General features: G+C 41.4%; 1 protein-coding gene across 3 annotated transcripts in view; it reads right to left on the reverse strand.

Annotated features, from left to right (window-relative positions):
• Positions 1–23711, reverse strand: part of HECW1 (HECT, C2 and WW domain containing E3 ubiquitin protein ligase 1) — a 264203-nt gene that overhangs the window by 132953 nt on the left and 107539 nt on the right. For all 3 annotated transcript variants that reach the window (XM_032182376.1, XM_032182375.1, XM_032182377.1), the window contains exon 4: positions 3301–3395. In XM_032182376.1, coding sequence (XP_032038267.1) covers positions 3301–3395 — 95 coding nt within the window. The remainder of the gene's footprint in view (positions 1–3300; positions 3396–23711) is intronic.

Genomic DNA, 23711 nt, shown 5'->3' on the forward strand with positions numbered 1-23711 from the left:
ACTAAAACTCCCACTGATTGCAATAGTGGGTAAGTTTCCATGCACAGGATTCCCTCCATGAGCTGAAAAGATGTGTAAGAACCTGCTCCAGGATCTGAAGAAGGTTACTGCTGAACAGAGCCCCTGCTCGCACCAACTGGGGGACCAGAGCTTTCACTGGCACTGAGAAATGCCATGCCTGGGACCCTGGGGCGCTGCTCTGAATCACTGGAGCAAGGAAAACAATGGAGGGGTTTGATGCATCCAGTTTGATCACAGAAGGCCCAGGGTGTCAAGTCTCACTAGGGTAAGAAGCCTCAGGGACCTCAGACAAGCATGGCACGACTGTCACAGCCCATAACTGATCGCACAGAGGAACAGGGGAAATAAAACAATCTATCACTTTCCTGCTCAGCCGTGCTAGGATTATCAATTCAGGAGACAGGAAAAAGAGATGGGGCTGCCCACCCAGTATACTTGACTGGATTGACTGCAAAGGAATGGGGAGGGACCCAGGGACAGGAATAAGGGAAGGTGTGCATTTACTCTCTGGCTGATGATGAATGAGCATAGCAAGGTGAAAACCAGAATAGATGCTGCTGCTTTTGGACAAGAACTTCCTGATCATTGCCCTAAGCCACTATTTTTTAAAAAAAAAAAAAAAAAAAAAAAAAAAAAAAAAAAATTATAATAGATATGGCGGATTATTGGATTATTTTGGAATTTGTTTAACATTTTCCCTCTCTCTCTTTCCACTCAGTTGAAAAGTACAAGGGTCCGGAATTCGGTGTTAGTGAAATCACACTCAAAGGTGAGTGCCTACATCCTTTTGCACTTGTAAGGATAACATCTGCACTTTGCATGACTGGTATCTCTGCCCCAGTGGCAGCCAGCGCAGAGGCACACAAGAGCCCAGGAAAAGGTTAGGGCTCAGTAAATCCCTTGTTATCCCCTTCCTTTTCTGTGCAGTTAGAAAAACACCATTTTCCAGTGGTGCAGTATGCTGTGAAACATTCAAATACTTCAGTAATAAAATAGGTTGCAAATGTACTGCAGAGAGCCAGATGAGGAAAGCCATCTGATGGTTTTTCAGCTAGGACTGGGATCTGAAGGGTCATACTTAACTGAAAGCCTACACATATGCAAGAACCATCCCATTATTTTCCTCTGTGCTCATACAGAGGTTTTCTAATCTATTGTTTGTTTGTTTATTTTTTTTCTTTTCTTTCCCTTGCACTCATACAGCAGGGTCACCCAGGTTAATATTGCATCATCTTTGTTGCTATTCCTTTGTTCTTGTTGTTTTCACTGCTTAGTATTTGCCTTACAATGCACCAAATATTTATGTCATGCAGCAAACAATGAACAGAAAACAACAGAGAAACCAATGATGCATCTACAACACTGCTGGCCTCTCTGGTCTGTGAAGGCAACTGGCAAAAATCAGACTAGTCTGCAACCCAGAACAGCAAGAAAAATTAGATGTGAAGAGAATGCTGTTGCCAAAGGTGATGGTTTGACCCTCACATGGAAAATGTATGTGACACTACTTTTTATTGTATTTTATTTTTCAGTCATGTACAGTATACTCAGCTGAAGATCATAACAGGTGTTTCTTTTTCTCATCTGACCTCTATGAAGACTTTGAGTACTAGACAATGACTTTCGTTTAAACATAAGCCCTCTTCAGCTGGAAGGGAATGGCTACTTAAGGCACTTTATTTTCCATATGTGTGTAAAGGCTTCAGCTAAAGAAGTTGGAGAGATTACATATTTGCTTATCACAAAGAGCAGCTCCTCTGACATTCTTCTATTAACTTAAAACATACGGCCAATAGTTAATAATGAAACACTAACCCCTCCACGCTAGACCTGAGAAATTTACTTAGTTGGGTCAAACTCAAGTCTGAGACACAGATGTGATTCATGAAAAAAATATTCTGATCTCGCAGCCTACTGGTATTTTCTGCCTTGCTTGGCCAACTCCTGTACCTTTCAGAGAGGACTGGGACTAAATCAATGGCACAGATGGTCCCCCCTCAGACAGATGACAATCAGGAAATGAATGGTAAGTCCTGAGTCAACAAGACACTACATGCTACAGCATACGAAGTATTTTTCAGTGTCCCACAAAATTAAAATATCTAAGAGCACCCCATAATGTTCCACTGAAGACAGCTGAAATGAATTCTCCAGGCTCCCAAAATAGTGTATGGACTCGCCCTGAGCATATGAGAAAGGTGTATTGAGACAACACCTTTTATTCTTAACAGACACATCAGTCCCTACCCAGCATCCAGCTTCCAGCTGTAGAGTACATCAAAAGAAGGTAAAAGGAAAACAATAAAAGTCTGTACATGCATCACGGGTAAAAAAGTTAATCCTTCCTGACCGTGGTGCAATCACACATTTTCACCACACTTGGGACCATCCCAAAAAACGTGATTCAGTGATGTCCACTAAAACCTATGTACACCCACACATAAGACAAACTTTTCCTGAACTCTGTTTCCAGAGTAAACATCTGAACCCATCCATCTCTAACGTTGGTTGAACTAAAACTCCTTAGTTCTATCGGTTCTCTGCCAAGATGAGCCTAGTAGGTAGTGAAAGTCCTTCAGCAAGACCAGACAATCTTTGGAGTTCAGCAAGTCTCTCCAGGCTTCTCAAATTTTTTTCACTCTTAGGGTGACTACATTTTCTGAAAATGGGCAAGATACATAGCTTCTAACAGCCATTTGAGCCATGGAGCTTTGCTAAACAGATCAAAATTGCTCTCAATGAAGCCTCAGTCTGTCAAAAATGATCTTCAGTACTTTGATGGATCAGGGTCTGAATGCCCACTTCATATTACTGATGCTAGTCTGTCAGAGCCTAGCTGTTTCTGGAACTCAGAGACACCGCCATGAAAATGTTCACAACTTGATTTTGAGAAATGCACTTAAGAAAATCTTACTCCTTTTCTGCATGTTTGTTGTACTTACAATCCAAGGTTCCCCAGTCCTTCAGAGGTATTAAACAAATATCACAACACCCAGAAGACAGAAGATAAAAGAACGGAGTACAGCTAGGAAATGGGACTGGCCCCAAATCACAGAAGTTATCTGTGACAGATTGAGAGCTGACTCTTAAGTTCTTTTGGCTTATAGATCCACATCTTAACTGAGAGAATACCCACTCCTCTGCTCCACAGCACACTTAAGAGAAAATACTCTGTTCAGTTTTCATATATTAGTACACAAAGCAGGCAAGGAAAGCAAGGCATAGCACAGTGACAGTAGGGAAAATATACTGAAAAAATAAAAGGCCAGTATAACTTACGGGAGCTGCGTTGTTCTTCACTGTGACACTTGGAGTTGTGGCTCGTAGTGCCCCGCTCACGCCATGATAGTATTTGAAGCAAATCTTTGTTTCAGCTGAAAGAGGGAATTATTTCAGATTAGAAGAACTGCCAGGGAGAAGCGGCACAATTGCTTGCAGCAGACAGACATAATAAGGTTTACTCAAAAGGCTGGCATGTAGTTGAATTGTGAGTAGTTTGTCTCTGGTTTGTTGGTTGGCACAACAGGATGTCTCCTGCCTCTGATCTTCTGCTTTGCCAGAGTGAAATTTAGAGTTCAATTCCCGTGACTTAAAACAGTATAACCTGAGCACCAGTTATGACAGGAAGACCATAGAAAACACAATCAACATCCTTTAGCTACTCTAAGAAGAAGAAAAGTAGGGACAGAAAACCATCACTAGTTAGATACACCAAGCAGTAATGTGCAGAGAAAGTGAGAAACTTAGCGCAATGTGCTTGCATAAGTGCTCACTGATAGATTTCATTGACTCAGTTTGCTCTGGCCTTGGCCAGAGGAAGGACATGGATCTACACCGATTAACTTCTCTGAGATTTACTACATTAAAGCATTTTTCAAAACAGTGTAGTACCATGAGACTTCATCTTGGAGCATTTCCACCGACTTCCAAAGATTTGAATTATTTGAGGAACTCAAGCAAGACCATGGTTTTGGACTTGCAGCGCTACTTTTGCCACATACAATGATATTCCTTTTGGAAGCAAAAAAAGCTAGGTGAGCTTGAGGAACCGAAAAACTGCAAGACAGATTGAATTTTCATTTTCTCTACAGGACTTTTAACAGCTCAGCAGATAAAGCATTTACCCACTGAACGGACAGGAAAAGTTGATGATCTTCATACAATACAATAGCTAAAACACACAGTTCTCACCAATTATTCAAATCTTAGTTTTCTTCTTGTATTGGGTTTACGTTACAAGGTTTCAGTAGTTGAGAGGGCTACAGGGGTGGCCTCTGTGAGAAGAGCCAGCTTCAGCTGGCTACAAAAGGGACCCAGCACTGGCCAAGGTTGAGCCAGTGAGCGACACTGGCACAACTTCTGTAATAACATATTTAAGATAGGCTCAGAAATGCTGTGCAACATCAGCTGTGAGAAAGGAGTGAGCACCAGCCCTGCAGCCCCCAGGTGAGTGCAGCGGGAGGGCAGGAGGTGCTCCAGGCAGGCAGCAGCAGTTCCCTTGTGGGCTGTGGAGAGGCCCCTGGTGGAGCAGGCTGTCCCCCTGCAGCCCATGGGTCCCACATGGAGCAGATCTCCATGCTGCAGCCCCCCCATGGGTGAAGGAGCCCCTGGTGAAGCAGGTGGATGTGGCCTGGAGGAGGCTGCGGCCCATGGAGAGCCCCCACAGGAGCAGGCCCTGGGCCAGAGCTGCAGCCCATGGAGAGGAGCCCACGCAGGAGCAGGGGTCTGGGGGGAGCTGCCGCCCACCCGTGGGGGACCCGTGCTGGAGCAGTTTGCTCCTGGGGGATGGACCCTGTGGGAGGGAGCTGTGTGGAAGCAGTGCTTGAAGAGCTGTTGTCTGTGGGCAGCCCACGCAGGCTCAGTTCGGGAAGGACGGCATCCTGTGGGATGGACCCCACGTGGAGCAGGGGCAGAGAGGGACCATGAAGGAGCGGCTGAGATGAAATGTTGGGGACTGACCACAGCCCCCATTCCCCATTCTCCTGCGCTGCTCATGGGGAGGAGGTGGAAGAGGGTGAATGGAGGGGGAAGGTGTTTCTAGTTTCTCACTGCTCTAGTCTGCTAGTGATAGGTAATTAATTATATTAATCTCCGTACACTGAATCAATTTTGCACATGATGGTAATGGGTGAACAATCTCCCTGTCCTTATCTCCACCCTTGAGCTCCTTTTCATTACATTTTCTCCCTCTCTTCCTTTCATGAGGGGGAGCGAGAGAGCAGGTGTGATGGGGTTTAGCTGCCCAGCAGGGTGATGTACTGGGTCTGGCTGGAATGTTAACTTTCCCGGCAGCAGCCCATACAGTGCTGTACTCTGCACTTGTAGCTGGAACAGCAGTTGTATCACACCAGTGTTGTGTCTACTGCTGAGCAGAAGTGGCACAGCATCGGGCCTTTCTCTAACCCTCCTAGGGGGTGGGCAAAAAGTGAGGAGAGAAACATCACCAGGGCAGCTGACCTAAACCAATCAAAGGGATATTCCATACCATGTCACGTCACACTCAGCAATAAAAGGTGGAAACAGGAAGAAGAGGGGAGGGGTGGGCTCTCGTTGGGAAAATGTGGGTCCTCCTCTCGAACACCGGCTATGTGTGTTGAGGCCCTGCTTCAAGAACGTGGTCAATCATCACTCATTTGTGGGAAGCAGAGAGTAATTTCTTTCCTCTGCACTTCCATATAGCCTTCATTTATTTTATTTGTTTGTTTTCCTCCCTTCTTTTTATTTTTTCCCTTTCCCCCTCCCTTTTCCCCTTTCCCTTTTTATTTCCCTTTAGTTAAATTGTTTAGTTCATAATAATCTTTATTTAATTATTATAATTATTTCCCTTTAATTAAATTATCCTTATCTCAACCCGTGAGTTGTTCTTTGCTTTACTTCTCCCCCTCCTCATCTAAAAGAGGGGGAGTGAGAGAGCGGTTGTGGGGTTTAGCTGCCCAGCACGGTAAAACCACCACAGGTGAAACCAACACTCCTCTCCCCTGGAGATCTTTAGCTACAGCTTGCGTGGAACAGTGAGGTAGAACACAGAGAAGCTTATTATTATTATTATTATTATTATTATTATTATTATTATTATTATTATTATTAAGCATACTATTAGCTTACATGGCTAATAAAGTATAGCTTTTGGTAGTAAACTGTGTGACCATGTTCAGACCTCACAGCAAGAAATAGGTTGACAAGTAGGAAATCGGTTACCATGTACATTGGGACACTATGGTTTAAATAATATTTTTAATTAAGCTAAAACTACTACAAAGTGAGAACAGAAGAAGAATATATCCTTCTGTAGGTATTCTGGCTATTAGTATTACTTTCAAGGACAGAGGATTACAAAGATAATTGAGTATATATTTGTAAAGAACCACATGGGTACTGACGATTCCTTTCTTAGTTTCACAGAATTACTATTTATAGTTTAATTTTCAATCAACTTGTTCAAATACAGATGCAAACTAGAAAGAAGGCAACCTAGAGAGATGTGAGTGTCATGTCCAATTCAAAATGGCGTCAGAGGAAGAAATATTCATCAGGCAAAATTTGAGGTGGTGATTAACAAGTGAGTCACAGGTTTCATTCAGAGAAAGGTCTGATGGCAGAAGATCTTATAGGAACCATCTCAGCTTGAGAAATTATTCTGGAAACATCAAGGGAACAATGTTTTCTTTTTTCTTTTCTCTACATTTTCCCAGATCTATTTCAGATTGACAATATTAAGAAAATGGCTATTCTCACTGCATTACAACATATCCTTTTTAGGCCTCTAGATAAAATTTTTAAAAATAAAGCTTGCAAAATTACCAATGGCATCCTTGTGCACAAAAATTTCACCTAAACCTTAGATTTTATTTGTTTGTTTGTTTTTTTGGCTGGGAGCCATTTTTTTCCAAATAACATAGTTGGTGTCTTGTTTTCCACTTCAGTGTCATCCTAACATTTTAATCATTATGAAGATTGTTCTTGTACCTCTGAATCACCTCTGAAAGAGACATTTGCAAAACAAATGCAAGCACAGACATTCACTGGCTTTGTACCTCTGCAGATGAACAGAAGGCATCTGAAATATAGGCCAGGCAGTGATATAAATTAACCTGAATATTATCCAGCTGGCATTAGCACGTAACATGCAAGTATAAGGGCTGTTTACATTATAGTCTTGTAGACTAGCTTGTTCTGGAATAAAGACAACCATTTACATCTGTCCTGCTGCCCTAGCTACATTGCGTGATGCCCAGGTCAGCAGTAGGTGTTGTCCTGTTAATCCCACTATAAATAAAGATGTGCCATTGTTATTTTCATCTCAGTAATTAGGAACAGTAGTTCATTGGATCAGGTAATGAAGTTATGATATTAAAGTCATGAAGTAATGAAGTTAAATTCTCCTTTCAATTAGTATAAATGACATTTAGATTAGCAAATCTTCCAAGAGATGAGACATCTAAAGATGCTCAGAAATACCTGTGCCCATGACAATTACCAGACTACTTGGTGATTTTCATTGATCAAGAACAAAACAGTAACATATTCCCCTTACATCAGCCTTGGTACCTCCATTACACCACTGATGTTTTACAGCCTTCCACTGCACTGATAAAAATAAACCAGTCCTAAGTCATATGCTCAGATCCACTGGTGTAACCATCATGGGTGCAGAAAACACAGCTGCCCCAAGTCAAGGCCTCCAGGGCAGAGTAACAAGCCAGACAGCAGGAGAAGCAATTCCATTTCCCTCCTTGTACTGCAGCCCGTAGGCACCAACTTTCCTGTAGGTGGGGTGTTCCTGAGGACATGAGGAGGAGTAGGGACGTAGCCCAGACACCACAGAAATCACTTCTCGTTCAAAGCAAAACTTTGAGCAAGTCTGAGTTGTGCCAGAGGACTCCTCTGCCATGGAGATTCACCACTCTCACAGTAAAAACTATCCAGTCCATGGAAAATTATTTCTCTACTAAAGGCCTGAGTTACCTCAGTTACCAAGTCAGTTTTGTGAATTAACTGCAAAATCAATTACCAGCTGAATACTCCTCCTGGCAATATTCTATACTTCTTCCAAAATCACTCAGCAATTGGAAACACTGCACTCATTATTAAACTGAAGTGAGTGGAGATAAAATGTAGTAGGGTCTACTAATGAACTGCAGCTAGAGGTAGTGAAGGTTGAAAGCCTCTGGTGGGTGTCCCAGTCCTTCTCCCCATCTCACCTCCATCATCCACCCACTCTTGTCATCCTGGGTCATCTTGTGCCAGTGCTATCATTCCTGTTGGTTCACTTGATACCATTTTCCTTTAAAGCACTTCCATGCCCAACTTGCCTTCCTTCATTCCTTGAGAATTGACAAAATTGCCTTAAATCTCTCACCCTTTCCAAAAGTTCATTTGCTCTTATAATCCTCTGCTCCTCACTAAGGTTAGTCTGGTCTCAGAGGCTTAGCTTTCACTAAATGATGAATTTAGTCTCTCAAATATAACAAGAAGCAATGCAATGCCAGGGTTAAGCAGTTTCCCTTGTTATACTAAAAAATAGAAACACCCACAACTTCCTAATGGATATTTCAAGGAAAAAAACTAAATTATATTCTCTGGAGAGGCAAGATGCATCACAGCATGCTTTACCAGTTGGTGTTTGATCAGTGTGTGATACACGAGGCACTTCCACAATCTGGTTGTAATTTACACCCCTGGCACTTTTGCTCAAATAAATAGCTAAGGTGACTAGGCATTAGCTAAGCATTTCTAAGCACATCTTTCAGGGAAGCAACGTCAGTCTTCAAAACTGAGTCATTTGTGATCAGTTCCATCTATTACTAAAAGAGCTGTTTTCGCTCTTTTTGGGCAAGCCTCATGCATAAAAAATGAGAGGTGTCAAAAACGAGTAATGAAAAGGTAGCTGTCTACGGTACGTGGGTGGGAACTGAGCGAACCAAATCAGAGAGGGAAGCAATTAAGTTATGAGTCATAAAGTTTTCCTTCAAGAAGACCCAGCAGTAAAGTAAATAAATGTATGATACTGTGCTATAATCAGATCGCTATGGGACCGTCTGAAATTACAGTAGCCAAGGCTGTCTCTGAAGCAGAGCCAGTAGGTGCGTCAGGGAGTCTCTGCAGGGGAGAACTGGGATTAAACACAGTGGGGACGCTGGGGGTGGCATATGAAAAAATAGGAGAAGAAATTACAATGGGTAGTCAAAACAGCAATTAAAGGCAGTTTATATGATGTGGTGCAGTGATGGAATTGAGTAGGCATGGGCACTGATGTGGAAGCTGAGGGAAAAGCAGGACTGAGAGTAGAGGAAAATCACTGAGCAGGACAGGACAGTAAAGAAGAGGGAGAAGACTAGGACTGTCTACATGAGAAAACAGGGAGAAGAAAGCAGGGAAAAAACAGCATGACAAGGAAAGGCAAAGGGAGAGAGAGTCAAATCTGATGAAGGATGAGAAAAAAGTGCCCTCTCACCAGGAACATTCCTTCATTCACTATGTATGAGCTGCATCAGCAGCTGGCTGGGAAACCTGGGACACGAGTGCCTGTCCTTTTTACCTGCAGCATCAATACACGGTACTGGTTATCTCTGTCATGTATGCCTGTTGCTGCTCCATGCAAAAAACCTGCTTGGGAAACTTATTTCCATGGCTGCTCTTATTCCTTTTGCTGTACCCGAAAAACTGCCTGTTCCAGGAATTACCTGTCTGATATGCAGCAGTGATACTCCAGCCTTCAGGCTGATCTGCTTCTATTTCCTTAAGCTGTAAACTATATCTGCTCATAGTAGACGTTCAGCAACACAACTGCCTATGGCTTTATGTAAGGCTTGTCAGTTTTTAGACAGGCAACAGTTTAAAACCCAACAAGGCCTAAGCAGATGTGTCTGTTTAATCCCAGCTGCAGAATTTATTCCAATTTTCTCATGACTTTTTCCCTGTCCTGGTCTAAAACACACATGTGCACAAACACATGTGAACACAGACTCTCAAAAGACCTTTTTTGAGAAATGGTAAGATACCAGATTTTAAAACCTCAGCTTCCAGATTACTATAATACTTCCAGGCAAGAAAGAGAAAAGCATCTGGAGGTAGAAGTAAGATTGACCAGTAGGTACTGATAATTTCAGGTAAAAATGTTTGCAAGGAAACTAAAGCATATCAAAAACAAGCAGCATAAAACCCAAAAAACTTATCACCAAGATCACAGTTGAGACAAAAGAATCCAAGCTTGTCAAGATACAGAAATGCAGAGTTTGAACATTCAAATAACCCTGAATCTGCAGCAGTACATGATGTATTTGAGTAGTTGCACTTAGCTGATGTTTTAGGAACACATTATCTAATCTTAATTTTATCTCATCTTCAGAGTTTTTTCTTCTTGGTTTTGACATAAGCAGCTATTGCTTTACAAGGGTTGCATGTTCAGGGCTAGAGTCATCTCCTTTGTAACAGGAAAGCTGATTGCCATTTATTTTATCATTGATTCTTTGTTCTGTTGTTATTTGTGATCTGTGGATACTCCCTATTATTGACTTTCACTTATATTTCCTCTGCTTGATGATCCTATTTAGCAGCTGCCTGCCTCCAATAACCACAGAAGTAGTACAGTAAATCAGTACGCTAATATTTAATGGGCAACAATAAATTGCTTGCAGTCAGTAAGCCAGTCTCCTCTGTCCTAGCCACATTTGTTCGAGCCTCCAGTGTTGCATGTTCATTGATTTGGGGTCTAGCCATGTACAATCTAGCTCTATTACTAGGCAGTTGACATGAAGTGATATGCATCTACTTACAACTGCACTGTGATTAGTTGTTGATATTCAGTAATTTTTCAGGTGGAGACTCCTAAGCATGAGAAAGACAAAGACACACATTTTTGCTACCTGCCTCTCATTTTGACTTAGGAACATAAAGGTAACCAGGAAAAATATAACAACGTGGTTCTGCGAAGAACACAAATCTATTATCAGTAGGTTTTTGCTTGTGTACTTCCCTCATAAAAATTGCCCTACTGGCAAGATTTGTTGCTAAGGAATACTGGTGGCTGGACTGGATGTGTGTTTATCTATTCATTTCTAGCACTTGTATACATTTCTTTGTATAAGCAAGACATCTAGCATTGCTGATTACTAAAGTTTCTTGACATTTTCCATTATAAACCCTGTCTTCAGTTGCCTATACATTTTCAAAGCTACATACATTTGGAGTAAAATTTTGCATGCCAGATGTCTGCCTCAGATCTACAGAGATGCACACCATGAAAATTTAATGAAGAAATTTGTAGCTGTGAGAGTAAGGGAACATTTTTTTATTTTTTTTACCTGTTAAAGATTTCTGACGACCTTTCCTTTCATCCTCCATGTTAATCTGGAGCAGTAGTCACCATACTAAGCATTCATCTTTTGCTGTTCACGTAAAAATATGTTAAAGATCAGCTAACCTATAAGCCTCTCCAAAAAATTCAGTTTGAAATGCTCATTTGAGACATCTTTGATTTTACCATCTAAATGCCCAGGAAATCCTACCTGGTTTGAGCATGTTCCAGACTGGCGCTAAGACACATTTTCTGCAATGCAGATCTAAGCTCTTTTTAGCTGTGCCACGTCTGGGTGCACCTTCTGCAAGTAGGAAGAGTGTGTCTCTGGGTTTCTCCCTGCTGTGCCAAGTAGCGTAGAAGAAGAAACCATGAATCCAGGGTTGCCCTTGCTGAAGGAAGAGGTAGAAGCAGGTGGGGGGATAAGGAATGTGGGCTGGGGAAGAGGAAACCAGGACAAAAACAGGTAGGAAGGGAAAGAAAATAAACCTGTGATGTGTGGAGGTCATAGACAGGATCATAGGCAGGTGGAGCAGGAGCTTGGCAGAGCAGGTAGCAGAGCCCTGTCTCAGTCTTGCCAAAGAGATGGGCACTGCTGGCTGCCTCCATGGTAGGAACACAATGCACGCACTAGGGGACTTGCATTCAAGCTCACAATTAGGCAAGCACAGGAACAGGCAACGGAATTTACTGTCAGTCTGCTGGCTTGAATGCTGTCTGGATGGGCAGAGGTTAGAATGCATTAACATTTTACAGCCATCCAGTGGCCCTGTGAAAGTCCAGTTCATCACAAACACATGCCTCTGCCGGAGTGCCCACTGAGCCTGGCTTTTAGATCAACTGCAGTCAAGGCAGGGCAGAACAAGGCAGAGCTTCCACAGCTCCCCACCACAGGAAAGGCCAGTGGAAGAATGTCACTGCCCAGCCAGCAGCTGAAGATGCTAAATGTCTTTACTAAGTAGGTGTTCCAGCCTTTGTATGGCTAGGAAAAGAACCTGTAGTTCACACGGAGGCATATTCTTAGACCGTTACTCACTTCACAAGTTTTACTCTATAACACGGGTAATGGGATAGAAATTTGCTTTGCTCAGACAGCTCACATCCTTGAAGATAATCATTTCCTCCTAAAATTATCTTCAGAAATGTGAGATGGGAAGAAAAATTAAAAAAAAAAAAAAAAAAAAGGACTCAGCCTTACCATTCCTAGCACCGAGTCATCTCTGTCATCTCCCATCCCATTGAAACCAACAAACTATTTGCTCTGTATTTATAAAGACAGCAGGATCCAGCCCAGAACAGGCAAGAATTTTATGCATTCACTTACAGTTAAACCCAGCAGTGCTATCTATCTGTTCTGTCTTTTATGGGCTGGTGTAAGGAAAGGACTGATAGGCACCAACCTGAGCAAGTGGAAGCTTGGGGGGGCTGTAACTACTTACCTGTCTTCCACCAGGGGACAGAAAAGTGGTTTCAGAGAGACCTTTGCAAACAGCAAATTGTAAGGGCTGCACTAAAACTGAGACTTGAATGAAACCCTGGAGCCTACAGGTGTGTAAGGTGTTCATGTAAATCAGCTTAACAGTGAGTTGTTCACCTCCACCATTAGCAAGTGAGTAATGTATCTGAGAAAAACTTGCAGTTTTCAAAGCATTTTAACCTGTGTGGTAGCTGAGGCCATAGGAACTGGGAACCATGCCTAAAGTCTGATGCTAAAGTAGTCATGCACGTTGCACAATAAACAACATCGCAGGTGAAATCAAATACATATCTATGTATGACAGAAATGACATGAAATGGCCTTAAGATGTGCCAGGAGAAGTTTAGGTTGGATATTAGGAGAAATTTCTTTACTGAAAGAGTTGTGCAACATTGGAAGAGGCTGCCCAGGGAAATGGTTGAGTCACCATCCCTGGAGTTCTTCATTAAATGTGTAAATATAGAGCTTAGTAGCATGGTTTAGTGGTAGTCTTTTGTACTAGGTTAAAGGTTGGGCTAGATGATCTTAGAGGTTTTTTCCTACCTGAATGATTCTATGATTCTATAAAAAAAACTCCTGAAATGCAACAGTTATATCAGATTAAGTTGTAAAATAAGACTTCTCTTTTAAAACTCCTTCGCCTTGGTTACAATTAACTCTTGATGGTTCTTTAGCAAAATCGATTAGTGTCAAAAATATTTCTACATCTACACAATTTTATTTTTTATAATTTGGCACACTGTACTCAAATAACCTCTCTACTATTTCTCCCATCTGAGTGATTCAATACCCCTCTTTTTCCTCAACCACTCAATTGGATTAATGTGAAGCTTTTAAACTTACACAGCAACAAGCTTTCAAAAATGTCATGTAAAGGCATGCAACACTAGCTCTCAGAAAAAAAAATAATAATAATAATAAAAAAAGAAGCAATAACTTTGACTGATCCTTCTAAGTACACATGCAGAAAGCCATGTCTCATGTATATAAGAAAAAAAGTGTTCCTTTAGCTACTTTAGAGTCACTGACAACATTCACGAAGAAAATCTGAATTAGAGAGATGGTGTAACTGAGAGCACAATTAGGCATTAATATATATTAAAATACTATGTAAAGGGATAGAAAAAAAAATAAACCTATGAAAACATTGACACCACTGAACTTTGTTCTGAGCACCAGCTGAGGTACTGTAAAGGTGATTCAGGGAAGAAAGAGACAGGTATAAACTCAGAGCTATACGTTGGCTGAAAGCTCTGAAAGCTCCATGAAAGAGGAAGAACAGTCAGAGCTGAGCACCCCTCTCCTTTCCCTACTCCTGTTTACAGCCACTGAGTTGTCCCAGATGAAGCAAGTTCCTCCTGACTGTCCCTGTCACAATGATGCCCCTGAGGCTTCCAGGTGTTATGTCTGCCTCAAGTTAATTGTCTCCTGGAGCAGAAGCCTGTGAACCATCAAATCCCTGCTTTTATCAGGGCAACAGTACTTTAAGGCCTTAATTAAATGACTGCATTATGCCTGCAGGCACAGCCAGGAGCAAGAGATAATTTATGAACTGCAGAAGTAGCCCTAGGAAGCCAAGTGCCTCAAACACAGCCCTCTACATCACAACTTTTTATTCCCCTTGATCTCAGGGCTTGGGTGGACCAGGAATTGCTGCCAGTTTATAAAAGCAGAAAACTGCATCATCCTTACAATCAGTGATTAGTACTTAGGGAGGTGTAAGCCCCAACTTTGCCCCATGCCTGATTTGTGAAGGGAGAGGACAGCATGAGAAGGGCCACCTCGCAACTCCAAACCCAGCTAAATTAGGGAGGATTCACATTTTTATTTACATGAGAGGCGGTTTAATTTAACACACTTGCGACAACACTTCTTGAGCTATCTTTGATTACATCTGATGAGCATAAGTGAATTTCATGTTAGAAAGAGTAACATTCCCTCAAGTCAGCCTGTCCCCCTCACAACAAAATGAGAGCATTACTGAGCAAGCATCTTTTGCACTTGGGTGTAAAAGCAAAGCCTTCAGAAGCATAGCACGATTACTCACAGCATAGTAAGAGCTGCTTGTCTTATCAGAACTTCAGATGGCTTCAGAATCAGTATGCACACATTCCTTGCACATCTAAAGATATTTTTTAGCATAATATTTCCATGACAATGAAGCAAGAAATGGTCCATTTGAGAAGACAGCTGAATGAAAATTCAAAATACTTGCAGAAGAAGCTTCTCAGTGGTCAAATGCTATCATTTATCCACTACTCTAAGCATGTTACTGTTTGTTGCTGATACTTCTAATCATCACATTTAAGAGCTCACTTTGAGTGATTAAGAGAATTACATATCGTGCTATCATACGACAAAGACTGTTCACTGCCGTCACAGTATGAATGCCCTAATACAAGCAGAAGAAAACAGCAAAATGCTACTTGAGATTAAAGTGAGAGCTCACCATTGTTCTAGTAGCTCCAAACTCATTACTGGCCCCAAGCATAAAGAAGAATAAGAGAAGATGTTGTTGTACTCTCTTAGACAACTAGTAATACATTGTACTTACCAAGAATGTGATTGCAAGATTTACAATTCACATTTGTGTCTTTCCTTGCTCTACCACAAAGCAGAACTATTTTCATAGAATTTTGGAAGAGAATCATTTGCAAAATCTGGAAGACCAAAATGAAGGTCAGAAATCCAGGCAGTGGAATTAAAGGCAAGGAAAACATTGCAACAGAGCAACCCAATGAATGGCCAGCTCCTCTCCTTTTTCCTCAGTATTATTTGGCTTTATTTGTAAGGCACCTAACGGTATAAGGTGAAAACAAGGACAGTTGCACCTGGATTTGGCACTGCAACTCTACTGAGCACAAAAGGCAGTTAGAGCACAATAATGCTGCTGCAGATATTGAGATCTTCAGCACACTGGATAATGGGATCCTCTAGACACCTTGCAAACATTTTATTCCTTTCCACATACCTTTTTTATTTTTTTTTATAAACTCTTTCCAAACTGGAGAGCAGCAAACAATATGCAATTCTATCACTAAACACTTGTTACATTATTAAGTGCAAGTACGAGGTGAATATCCTTGCAATGTAATTACCAAATGACGAAGCTCCCTATAGTTGTTATTCTGAAAAATCAGCACTGTTTGAGGTCTTTTCTCAGTACACTAAAGACTTACCTGTGAAGGTCCTTAAGCATTAATTAAACAGAGCAAAACACACTTCTGTGTCTTCACAACAGAGAGCTGTTCTCTTGTTTAGACATCCAGAGCTCTTATAATTAATTGGGCTTGCCCACTCAGAACTTGAATAAAAGCTACATGTCAGCTACACTACCGAGGTAGAGCTTTTCTCTCTCCTCTTCCTTAGTCTTACAAATGCTTTGTTTTAGAGCAGCAGGACCTATCTTCCTCCCATTTGCTGAGAAATCACAGGCAGAGAAAGTGTGTTCAAACCCGTTGGTGCTCACGGAGACTCATGAGCCACACCATTGGCTGGTAAAACCCCATCAGTGTGACGCCTTTGTAAATGCAGTGTGGCATCTGGATACGATGGATAAAGGCTTGGCCTTAGCCTTTTAAAACAATGCTGCCCAAATTCCTCTCCTGTATGCTGCTGCTAAGCTCAACAGGGATGGGAGCTTGTCATATGCACACTCAGGTAGGCTTACTTCTTCCAGGGAGGACTGGTAAAAGAAAAATAACCTTGAAGCCCAGGGGACACAAAGGAGATCCCAGTTGTCTACTTGACACACAGCCCCTTTTGTAGGTCCTTTTTTTCTGTGAATTGTACAGTCCCTACAGAGTAGAGGATCTCAGATGCTGATAAAATACAAAACATCTCAAAGAGAAAAGCCCTTGGCATTCTAGCTTCACACATGCCAATCATCCTCTTTATCATGGTTTCTATTTCAATACCAGCTCACATACTGTCGGACTGTGGCTCAAACACTGCCAGTCTCGAAATCACTGGGCAATTCCTTCTTTAGCGCTGCTCAGGTCTCTATTTGACAGTGGAGGGAAGGCAGCACATCCAAGTCCTTTTCTAGGAACTGTGACTGTACTCTAGGTACATTTTTATATATTGGCCTGCCATTAACAATGCCAATATGTGCTTACTATTGTAGATTGGATACGGACCATGCACAGTAGAAGGCCATGCATAAGCAGTGATCTTGGCCCTACAGGACTCAGCATGTGAAACTTCTTCTCAAACAAGCAATTCACAGGCAGTTCTGCCTCCAGAGATTATGTCAAGTTGTGTCATCTCCTTTTGATTTTAGCTGGATTCACAATCATATGGGATGCTGGCACATAGTACTGAGATTCTCTGCTCTCTTTACAAAGATGAGGACAGACCCATCAAACACTACTTCTCTTCTGAAACTTGCCCGTAAAGTAATCTTCTACGGGAATCATGCTCTGGCTTATGTGATTCACATTAAAATTCTGGTTGCAGAAGTAGAAAGCATGTAACTTGCTGCATTTGGTTGAGCCACTCAACAGCGATGGATTTCTTCTGGCTTGTGATGGCCCTGGATGTGTCTGCTCACCCATTCAGAAAACTCTTATTCACAAGGGCAGTTTGATTAGCCACCACTGCTACGGTGCCTATTGTTAATTTCCCTGGGAATTTATAAGACAAAGCACAAGCTATCAAGAAAGATCAAAAAGCTGCTAAGAAAAATACAATATACCTGTTATTACTTCTCACCTTAGAGCTCCCTCTGTGATCTCCTATTGTGACAACTGTATTTTTTTTTCTTTTTTAAACTATCAATTTCTGTTCACCATTTATTTGCAACGCAGTAATTAGGGAAGAAAATTGCAGTAATTACAAAATGAAACACGACTTTTTAAACCCCAGCAATTTCAAAGTATCATACTTGAAACCAGTAAAAAGAAGGGGGCTGCAAATGGATTAGATTAAATTGAGAGGCAAGATAAAATATCCTGACCGTAAAAAAGACCAGTGAACCTAATGATGAGAGCATTGGATGAGAGCAAGGTGTTTCATGTGCAATAAATAAATGTAACTGTGGGAAAATTACTATGAACCAGATACTGTGTTTGTGCAGGTAAAACTTACTCTTGTAACATACGCTGGAGTAGCAAGGAATGGAAATACTACATTTAAACACACCAGGGGACTGATAATTATATGTAGCCTGGATGAGGTGCTGTGAAATTAGAAAGGTTTATTCCCTAGCAAAATATATCAAGATGTACACTGGGGGAATGTAAAAAAAATATATATATAAAATCTTTACTGTTAATTCCTGTTGATTAAAAAAATACTATGCAGACGCCAGTACTTCAGTCACCTGAAGATGCCCACCAGGTGGCTGTTGCATTTTCTCTGGCTTTTTGCACCTTAATGCTCAGACCTGCAGTGCAAGTCACAGATGTGCACTTCATTGGCCGCAGCTGACATTTGCAGGCCTTCAGTCCTGACAACAGGAACTCCCAGCTTGCTCAAGCTTATCCAAGCTGAAATTGCTGCAGTCACACAAGCAGGTGACAGACAGGAAACATTGTTTTATTTATTTATTTATTTTTACAGTAAAGGCTCAGGTCTGAAACCCCAGCACGCTCAACTCCCACGGAGTTTGCTGCACTGTGGAAAGGAAACCCTAATGCAAAATCCTCAATAGCCTGAGCAAGATCTAACAGATGTTATGTGACAACACACAGTGGGATAACGGTACAGTCCAGACTGCAGATAACCCAGACTATTTTTAAAACACTTTTTCAGAAACAAGCTTGCAGAGAACCTAAACAAAACCTCAAAAGCAGAGACAAAGGGCATCTGAAGAAGGACGAATTAGCAGAGAGGATGATTCTGGAGTAGATTTGCTTTGAATCGCCTGCACATTTGTAACATCTGTTATTGCTAGTTTTTAGTTAACTGTATATTGTGTATGTTTCCCCATGAGAATTTGACAGTTATATACAAGAAAATATGGCGCTTAATCCTAATCTTTACAATTGCTTTCATACTTCCTGTATATATGCAACAATATTAAAAAAGGAAAATGCTGTGGCACTTCCTTGCAGTGTGGCAGATGGATGTCTGCTTACTGAGCCTGGAGTGAGGCAGGAGACCTCAGGAGTCCTGCAGAACCTGCACCACTGCTTTGCTATCTCTAGCACAAACACACCGAGCATTAGGTGCGTAGGATGAGAAGCTGTGATGTCAGGAGACCTGGGTTCTCTTTGAACCTCTGCCACTGACTTGCTGTACAAGTAGTTTCACTCTTTCTTGACTTAATATACTGCTCCATAAGATGATGCTTCCTGCAACCCAATCCAAAGGAGAGAAGGATGTGTGTTGCAAGTCCTCTCATAAGCTGGTTTTCATAATCACGGGGTTGTTCTTTGGCCACAGGAGAGGAGAGTTCTCTTCTGTAAAGCAGTGCTCAAGAAGACATTCAGTACAGACCCTAACAAAGCTTATTAGCACCTGGTAGCACAGTAGCTCAGCAGCAGTTAAATTCCCAACACGTACATATTGAGGCTAGTGAGTCTGCCCCTGTAGAGGTAAGGCACTACAGGCATGCTTCTGTACTGACCTGAAGGGATTGGACTGAGCAGGTCACCACAGGATTTAGCTCTACTTATTACTTAAGCTGCAATCAGCTGGGTCACACTGAAATTGAAAAGTACATTACGAATTTCTTTCAAAGCATTTGTTTGTTCAGACGTACCCTACAACTATTTTCTCTTAAATCACAGCTAGCTTTGTACTTCAGAAATTCCCGGGCTGTAACCCTGTCACTCCCTGCACTGGGAATCCCACTGAGAGAGCACGGCATTTAGTCTAGCAGCCACAAAGGAGTGAGGCTGAAAGCTACTGGTCTAACTGGTTGGCTGGAGGTGCCGATGGCCTGGCACACACATGGAGAGCTCTGGGAGGAAAGGGCTATCTCTGCGAGAGGACAGCTCTTTTAGCATGCAAACAGGTATTTAAAATTAATGCAATTATAACAATAACAGGCACAAATGCATAACGTACTGCAGATTCATTAACCAAGTGGTTCCTTTAGACCTTCTGGTGGGGTTTCACCAGTCTCAGGGGAATTGTTCCCTGCTTCTAGAAGCTGCACGTAGCCTCTTGGAACCACTTCCATTTGCTGAGATGCTCAAACACGTGCCTGTGCCACCGCCTATCCAATCATCACAATTCAGTAGCTTAAATATTTTAAAATACAGCTCACAGTGCGCAAGTCATACAAATGAATTTGCAGGTAACATGTTTCAGTTCACTCACCAGGTCAAAAAGAATCCATAAAAAATGCAGTAAGTTTTTTTTTTTTTCCCCAAGTAATTTTTCTCATTAACCATCACCATTAAACATGTCTTTTTTAGCAGTGTTGAAAGCAGAAAGAGAAGGGGCATCGAAGAGAGACAGGAATGAAGTTTTGAGACCACAAGCTGTCCTACTGACTTGAACTTTACAATTCTAAAAGGAGAGAGGATGATTCCAGGATGGGTTTGCAATAGGTTGGTTTGCACACTTCTTTCCTGTACTACTTACAGGAATTTTAGTCTGAAAAACAAATACTTGAACCCTCAGCTGCTGTGAGCTGACATCATCTCCAACTACTGGATCTGTATTTGTTCATGCATATGACATATGTAGCCTACTGTGTTACAAAAAGAGGTCCTTTACTTGCACATGAATATTCCAGACCCAAAGTCTCAAATAGGCTCTGAGGATACACAAGATTTACCTGCTAGCAAAAGGTCAGCATAAGATATGCATTTTAACAGTGTCAAGTTGGTGTGTCAGGAAGCCTGTGTGCGTGGTTCACTCATACCATGCTGCTGCAGACACCCAGCTGCTGGCTGCCACACTAAAGCTACAGAGTAGGTAAATGTATTTCGAACATTGTTGCTTTATAGTTTTGCTTATTCATTTTTCCACCTTCTGGTTACCTTGTAGAACATACCTACCACAAAGAGGACTGGTGGTACTACTTGAGTCAGCTGCCAGTGAATCTTTGTCAGCCTTGACAAGCTGCAGCTTCCAAAATGAAAGTGTTTTGAAGGACTAAATAATTTTTAGTCCATGGGAAGAAAAAAAAAAAATCTTACATTTTTTTAACTTATCCTTTTAAACATATTCTAGCATTTGAACTATGTGGCTCTTGCATACCATCTGCTAAAAGCCTGATTCATCTCTTGTTAAAACCAGCAGAAAAACTCTGACTGATATCAGTGGCTGAAGACCACACCTACCTCCTCTTATTTTCCTTCCAAAAGAAATAGTCCCCTGAGCTGTAATCTGTTCCTTTCACATCCCCACGTCACTCAGCCCTGCTGTCCTTCTCTAAAATATTTCTAAAGCTCCTATGCTATTTTTGTTTGAAAATATCTAGGTAAAGAAAAAAATGCACTACCAACTGGATTTATACTCCACAGTACATAATATGCATAGGTCAGCTAAATCGTTTGTGTATGTCATTAAGATATTATTTAGCATTTCATTGCATCTTTAATGAAACAAATTTATGAAATTTACAAAAAGAAATAGACCTGCTAGAGCAAACCCTGATTCTATTTTCCAAACTGCACAAAACCTAAATGGGCTGGTTCAAATGCAATAATTTTATCTTTGCACGTATTATATACATTTAAAAGGTTTCCACTGAGTCATTTTCTAACAAAAAAAAGCACAATATGAGATTTTTTAATCTATCGTAGGAGCTCAGCAGACTTTGTAGAGAAGCAGTAATTACAGAGGTGCCTGGTAGCAGTGCTACAGTTAAGGCTGTGTCAGAAGGTTCATTATTAACCCAGTTTTCAGGGTTTCACAGCTCAGTCACAAAGCACCCATGCACTGGCTTTAAACCACCACAGAAAATTTTGTCTCAGAAACAATTTATTTAGTTATTTTTCCTTGTGGTAAAACTGCAAAGAGAAAAAGGGAATTATATCAAATTTTCATGCTTATCAGTGAATATATACCAGGGGCAGAGTTAATAATTTAAAAACTGCAAATTCTTACACTTTGGGGTGAAGTCCTTATCCTGTTTAAATTAACAGCTATCTCTCTCGACTGCAGTGGAGAAGGAATTTCAGTCTCTAAAGAGCGGAGCACTTCAGATCCTGCTGTCCAGAGAGCTGCTCTGCAAGGACAAGTGCCTTCTCCCATTTAATTGATGCCTTTCTTAAGGCTGTTCCAGTTGCAACATGATGTAAGTTTGTTCAAACCCCACTGAAAGAGACAGATGTCAATCGTTACCCTATGCACTGTCACACTTCTCCCTATTTTGAGCCTCGCAAGGTGTTTTGATACAACTAAAGATTGGCTGTTTTGAAAGAGATGTTCCAGAGGACAACTGGAAACCCCTTCCATGCCCTTGCCAGACACAACTGCCACTAACAGTGTAGTAAAATATGTTCAGTGCAGGACATGAGTTGGAAATGCTCTGATATTGACTGAGTAAAAAGAAGATTTTACAAACAGTAATGAGACTTTCTATCAATCATTTGTAAGGAGGCTGAAAATTGGCCTAGGTTTCCAGGATAAAGCTTTATAGTAAGCTTTTAGTTTGGATTGACTCTGCCTGTGAATCCTTTGCCTTTGGAAGGTAGAGATCATGGCAAACCTGGTTGATCTGCCTGACTGTCACCTCCTCTTCAGTCAGGGAAATCAACACAGCTGTGACTCAGCTTTCCTTTGGCAAGTTTGATTTGCTTTCCATCAAAAGTTAGAGTGAAATTCAAACAGAAAAAAAGTAGTTTGAGCCCACATGAAGATTCCCTCTGCACTAGAACGTGATCAGCAAAAACACTTCTTGGCTTTCAGCTGAGTGCAAGCCCACACTTGAGCCCCACACACCTGAAGTCTCTAAGTGACATGAGCCTATTCAGCTCAAATGTTTGCTTACATTAGCTAGCCTGGTAACAGGCAGAGGATTTTAGAAATTGCACCTGAAGATAATATAAACTACCCGGATTGCTGCAGGGGATAACAAGAAATCAAATGGTCCCTCCTAAAACGGTGTGGTGGTGAAAGACTCCTAGCAGAGAGGCAGCACAGACAACAGAGGGAGAGCAATGCCTTAAATAGCACTGGTGATTCTGCTGGGGTTGTTTCTGAATGGAACCTGAATCCAGAATTGTGCTAATTACAGAGTATCACATATTTATATATGTAAATCAATAAATCCTAGGCAAACTAAGAGAAAGAAAAAGTCCCATCTCTATACACGACCATGAAATGCCATGGTAAAAAAAAAAAAAAAAAAAAAAAAAGTAATCAGTGTTTTGCAAGTGAGCAGGGCTGGCCCGTTTTACTTTGGGCAAACACCTTTATCAACAGGAACAGGAAAATGCACCTTTTAGAGCTCTCTAGGTTAACATAGAGGTTAAGAGGTCATAAATCAACTTTAGCTACTATACAGGAGCAGCTATGGAAAATTTCTTGCTGCAAAACAAAATCTTAACAATGCATTTGTATTCTGTTCTGAGGAAATATTCTTTCATCCTTAAATCTTTGTAGCAGTCAAATGGACAGGACAATCTAACACATTGTAGGCATATTACATTTTGGTGTGGTAACTGCTGTTCAAATGCTGCCTGACAATCCAAGGGGGTCATCACTCATCAGCTTGTGTTGGTTCCAGATATCTCTGTAGTAATTCAGGTTATGAAGTGATGCTGCTCCCAGAAAGTGCTGTTCAGTATCTTGGACAAACAGCAAGTTAGTAGGGAGACAAACTGAGACTCTGACATCTCTACAAGACCCTGATGCATGCTGATGTGTTCCCACCTGTAGACTTATTCTATGGGAACAGAAGAGAAGAAGCAGAAATGTAGTCATATAATGTAAACCTGTGAGGCCTGTGCTGGACAACTGCAGCATTATGGTATTTTTCTGCATGCAGATTGATTTTTGAAGCCAGAGGCA

This window comes from Aythya fuligula, chromosome 2 (genome assembly GCF_009819795.1).
Source record: "Aythya fuligula isolate bAytFul2 chromosome 2, bAytFul2.pri, whole genome shotgun sequence".
Taxonomy (NCBI): domain Eukaryota; kingdom Metazoa; phylum Chordata; class Aves; order Anseriformes; family Anatidae; genus Aythya; species Aythya fuligula.